Source organism: Rutilus rutilus (assembly GCF_951802725.1).
Source record: "Rutilus rutilus genome assembly, chromosome: 25".
NCBI lineage: Eukaryota > Metazoa > Chordata > Actinopteri > Cypriniformes > Leuciscidae > Rutilus > Rutilus rutilus.
Window position 1 is genome coordinate 12,008,100 of NC_140229.1, and position 6,000 is coordinate 12,014,099.

The 6,000-nt window shown below is 35.7% G+C and overlaps 1 protein-coding gene across 4 annotated transcripts in view; it reads right to left on the reverse strand.

Moving 5' to 3' along the window:
* Nucleotides 1-3,110: 3,110 nt before the first annotated feature.
* The window catches only part of ntm (neurotrimin), a 338,066-nt gene continuing 335,176 nt past the window's right edge, over nucleotides 3,111-6,000 (reverse strand). For 2 of the 4 annotated variants that reach the window (XM_084400202.1, XM_084400200.1), the window contains exon 8: nucleotides 3,111-5,839. In XM_084400202.1, the coding sequence (XP_084256328.1) occupies nucleotides 5,739-5,839 (101 nt within the window). In that variant the 3' untranslated portion in view covers nucleotides 3,111-5,738. The remainder of the gene's footprint in view (nucleotides 5,840-6,000) is intronic. The other 2 variants (XM_084400203.1, XM_084400201.1) reach the window with 2 other exon arrangements.

The window sequence follows — 6,000 nt, forward strand, 5'->3', positions numbered from 1 at the left end:
AGAAGGCAGAAACTGAGCAGGCTTTTGTTTGCTTCAAAGGATGTGATTGTACCTTCACCTCCAAGCATAAAAAGGTGATCATTCCCGGGCTGCCATCTTTTGTTTTCATGTCGAACATTAATAGCTTGTAGACAAAGGATTGGCAAGAAATCATCAAGTTACGTAACATTTTTCTCACCTCCTCTACCCCCGTTTTAAAACTCGATGAATATTCAATTTCAACATCTGCCGTTTGTTTGTCGAAAGCCAAATTCTACTTGTGACATCTTCCCACCATTTTTCTTGAAATGCAAGTTAATTCTTTGTATATCCATATCTATATTCTCATGGTATGATTATGGTCATTTCTGTATAGGCACATACTACATTAAAGTTGTTAAACAGTTTCATTGTTAAAGGTATAGTGGAGGATTTTCTTTTTCCGGGTGGATCATCAAGACTATTGGTCCTCCTAGTTGTCAATCATTCTGGTGATATGTTTACGTAAGGCCGTCGTACGTGCTCGTCCCTAGGTAGTTTTCGCTTTCTGCGCATGCGCACGTGTGTGGTGAGCTACGGTTTCAGCCATTCATTGAAGCTCGCCCGTTCTCACCGGGTTTTTTCAAAATGTCTGAGGGTCGCAAGAGAAAAAGTGTCTACGAATTGTATGACAAGAAGAGAAAGGCCTCTGAAGAAAGAAACAAGACCAGAGTGTTTTTGGGAGAATATTTCACACGCTGGCGTGCGCTAAAAGCACATGTTGGGCTTCCCACTGATGCCTCAGTCGCGAAGTTTCTACTCGACAGGTAAAGTTTGGCATGCTATTTGGAGAAATCCATTTAAAATCACTGCTAGTAAAAGTTCATGTAAGCTATGATTAGCGATGCTAGCCCTGGCGCAGACACAGTAAACATCTCAATTTGTCTAATGTAGCCTTATGACCAAATGGTAAAAGGTATCACGCTGAAATGTTCTAAAACCTTGTGTGTTCATTTTTGATAATTCCAATGTGTTCACCATAGTATTTATTACACAAATGCAACAAGCTACTTCTCCATTGCAGATCATGTCTTGAGTCCTCACTCAATCGATCAGTATAATAAGTAAATAAAACACGGAAGGGCATTTCACATTTTGTCTTGCATGAATGTTTTTGATATAGGTTATAATTTGCAACATAATTGTGCCACCAAACGTGACTAGCCAAATTTGGATGCCCTTCCAAACAATCTACTTTGATGCATATCTGTGCACTAAAATATAAAAGATGTTTTATGCTTGTACTTTGTTAGAACAAACAACTAACATGTGTATAAAGTAGGCTTGTATGAGCCATGCCGACAGCAACTTGGAAACAGAGCGTGCACGAGGAGAACTAGGCTCGTGCATGCTCTCTCGTGCACACGTTTAATAGGCGTTCCCTCTCGGGAGCAGGTAGAGTGTTGCGCATGTGCATTTTTTTAAAAAGTGGAGAGGGCGTTTTTTTTCTAAAATTCGGGAAAATCCTCCACTATACCTTTAAGGTCCAGAAAACAAGAAAAAAAAAAAAAACATTTTGTGACAACATGTCCCAAGAGCAGAGAATGTCTTCACATTATATGGGGTAAGTTGTCACAATGGGAAACTGACAACCTCCTAACCTCCTCTTATAGACAATGCAATGTGTTTTCAGCCAAATATAAATAATAAAACAATTATGAAACAACAAATTTGAAATAGCTACAATCTATCAAACCATATACTATACACACACACATATGTATGTATGTATATGTATATGTATATATATATATATATATATATATATATATATATATATATATATTTTTTTTTTTTTACATAATTATTTTCAACATTGATAATACCATTGATAATACAGTAATAATACATGTTTCTTGAGCAGTAAATCAGCATATTAGAATGATTTCTGAAGGATCATGTGACACTGAAGACTGGAGTAATGATGCTGAAAATTCAGCTTTACCATCACAGGAATAAATTACATTTGAAAATATATTCAAATAGAAAACAGTTATTTAAATTGTAATACTATTTCACAATTTTACAGTTTGTTTTGTATTGTTAATCAAATAAATGCAGCCTTGGTGAGCATAAGAGACAAAAAAAAAAAAAGGCCAAAAAACCCTTGTCCAACACAAATACATTTTTCATATGAAATTCTTCATAGTTCCCCACAGTAGAAACTCTTATGATAACTAGCCCCGGTCTCTCCTAAATAAAAACTCAATGCATTCATCCATCCAGCTTTATATTTCGTGTCCGTCATTCTCTCACAGATATGTAAAGCTGATCCGGCTGTTTACCCACTTTTTCAGCTGTCTCTCAGCGCCATTCTAATAGTCTTCCATACTGCAGTGTTTGTCACCTGGTGCCTCTCTAACAAGCAGCAGCGAGCGACACTACAGCCAGTCATTCACAATGAACAATCAAGCAAGAAAAAAAAAAAAAAGAAAGACAGGGAAATGTGAGTCTTTAATTAAGAGTCTTCACTGAAGCCTTTCTTAAATTCAATTACAGCAGCTCTTGCGTCACTTTTCGAATGGATCTCACAGCTTCATTCTCAACCTCAGCACTTAGAGCTCATGTGCATCATCACTCCCACAGACTGTCTGTCAAATCCCTTTAAAACACTTACAATACTGACACCTCCTTCCTTAACCAGAACACAAGTGGAGGATCGAGACGGTGCTTAAGTGCTCTCAGAATCTGGGCTTTGAATTATTGATTTGGAATCAGCCTGCCGTGGTGTGGATTTGCTTTAGTTTCAACCAGTTTTCATTTTTCAAGTGGATAAACAAGTAAACATATACTGTATATATAGGCTAGAATCAGAAATATTCATACACTACTGTTCAAAAGTTTGGGGTCGGTAAGATTTTTTAAGTTTTAAAGGAAATCTCTTATGCTCACCAAGGCTGCATTCATCAAAAATACAGTAAAATTATGGAATGATTTCTGAAGGATCATGTGACACTGAAGACTGGAGTAATGACGCTCAAAAATCAGCTTTGATCACAGGAACAATATTAAAGTTTAAAGTAACTGTTTTCTATTTTCTGTGATCAAAGCTGAATTTTGAGCATCATTACTCCAGTCGTCAGTGTCATATGATCAAAAAAAACATTGACCCCAAATTTTTTAATGGTAGTGTATAGGCCTACAAATTTGTAAGAAAATGAAAGCTTTTCTTCAATATATCCTTTTAAATATAGAGAGATGAGGTGAATCACAATTAGACTGCAGACCAATTCTATTTAGATACAACATTTTATTATTGTAAGTCTTAAATATGAACACACCATCGCCATTAAAGGAAAAACATATGACGAAACAATTTCTTTACAGTACAAGGAGTTAAAATACTTAATTTGTTCCTCTCTAGGGAACCATAGAGATCAGTGGAACGAAGTGAACTTCTCCAGGCTGGTTGTTTTAATGGTTGAAAAAAAAAAAAAAAAAAAAAAAGTCAATTCTTTGCACCAAGTTGGACATGATTTGCATTACAGCCATGCGCAGACAAGCCCTGTATTTCTGTTAATACGGTGCATTGATTGATCAGCCGTGATCCAAACGCTGTCTCCCCCAGAGGAAATCACAGACATTATTTATCAGGAGGTGCTTCTTTTTGTGGTTTCAAATTTAAATAGTGCTGTAAAAGTGTGGATTTCGGACAGGTTAGTCTCACTAATCTGTCTATATACGAAATATGTTGACTGTTCTTAGTCTGGTTGTGTTCCCTATATCTTAAAAAAAAAAAAGATAAAATGAAATTTGAAATCATAATATTGAATAATACACCTTTAGGGCAAGAACACACACTGTCACCCATTACACTTTGCATATTCATGACATTCCCTTTCATTAACATACACCTTGTGCTTAAAATCCACTGATTTGTATCTGATATGTGGTTTTAAAAATATGATATTTAAAGGGATAATTCATCCAAAAATGTAAACTGTCATCCTTTACTCATTCCAAACCTGCATCATTTCCAGAAATCGCTAAATAATGTCTAGACTACAATGGAGGTGAATGAAGACAGATGCTTTTGAGCTGCAAACATGAAAAGGAAAAAATCATAAAAATGGTGCGTACGAATTGTGCACCACATTTCAAGTCGTCCGAGGACAAATGATAGCTTAGTTTGCAGAACAACATTTAAGTTGTTAGTGGCTAAGTGGAATAGTTACTTATGATTGGTCAATTTTGATATTTTTATTTGAGGGTGAATTAATGATGACAATTTTCATCTTTGGCTGAACTATTCCTTTAACCACATTGGAGATAAAATGGAAACATTAGGCATAAATCCTATCAAACATTCCAAGAAAAGAGAAGAAAATCTTAATATGGATTTGAGGTCAACCAACACCTTAATACTGCGATGGTAAGTTTCAGAAACCATTCAAATCAAAGTCACTTTTTTTTCTTTTTTCCCCTCCAGAATATGGATGGTAACGGGACATCTGCTCATGATGAAATGATGACAGACAAATGAGTCTCATCTGCTTTTTCCAAAAGCACAATATTTAGACATCAGATTTCACAATGAGCTTGTATGTACTATAATACCCTTTGAGAAATAAATTACACAGCTTTCTGGAAAAGGGAATAACAAAAAATAGAAAACGTTGCATTGTATTAAACAGGTTCACAATTTTAGTAAAAACAAGTGTGCATATTTTCCCTTTGTACAAGTTAGATATATGCATATACACACAGAGAAGTTAGCAGGAACGACTACGAGACGTGTTTAAATAAAGAGCATTTAAGCGCCCGGTTTGGTTTGTACACTCAAAATCTGGACAGAATTCAACAAAAAGCCATTTGAAAAACTGCCATTGTAATAAAAAATAACATTTGATGTCAAGTTTGTCTGGAAAATCAACATTACACCAAGAAATCGACAGGTATTAGCAGATTGCTCTTTGGGCTCTCATAATGGATCCAATAACTTGCACAAAACTCCAAATGTAACATTTTTCAACTTTGATTCATACATTGTCATCCCATATATACTATCATGACCGCCAACATCTGATTTATTCCTTTGTGGTGTAAATAAAACATTTTATAGAGCTTTTTGGTTCTGCGTAGTCCAACTGTGCCATTCTGGTCGTCAAAACATAATCAAAATAAAACATACTGATATATATCGCATTGTTTTCGGTGTGAGTGTTAAATGCTAAAATGCAGATTAGAAGTACTCAAAACGAAACATGATGTGATTATTACAGAGCAAAACGTGTGTTTGTGTCTTTTTTGCTGCTTATTTTGATTTTGCTGTATAGTAAAAATATAGTGACAATTCAAAATAAAAAAGAGAGGCATATGCCCTTCCTTATCGCATGCCTTTGACTTGAATTATTCCCCTATCACACTGTATTCTATATGAATTCTTAAGGAGTTACAGAGTTAAATTAAAAAGACAGTCACAAAAATAAATAAAATGTAATATTTAAAATTAGACATGCCTCTCTGTCATTTGCTTTTACGGAATACAAAACTGTATTCGCTGGGGCAAAACAGTGTGATGATTAGCAATGTAAGAGAAGTTACATTATTAAACTCTATTATAAACAAAATAAATGCATGATTACTTCATTAAAAGGAAGTACTTGGGCACCCCATGCACATTTCCAGGCATTTTTGGTAACCATGCACGATTTGTGACTCCAGGATGAGAGTGATGTCACACAAACAGTGATTTTCCTCCACTGAAAACATCTTCGGCATCAAAACTTGAGCAAGAGATGTAGAAGTACGATGAGAAGTAGACAGGTGGGTGTGAAGACCGTTGACGTGCCGCTGTTTCCATCCTGAACTGCTCCGGGTCCTAAAGCATTGAAAGAGTCACATGTGTCAGGAAAAACAGCTCAGGTCTCCAACTGTGCTGTAAACTGCCTCGCTTTTATTCTTGAGACTGTCTGTAACGTCACTGAACTCTCACCTACGCATCTGCACTTCTGATTCTATCTTACTTCCTCAATATTATCT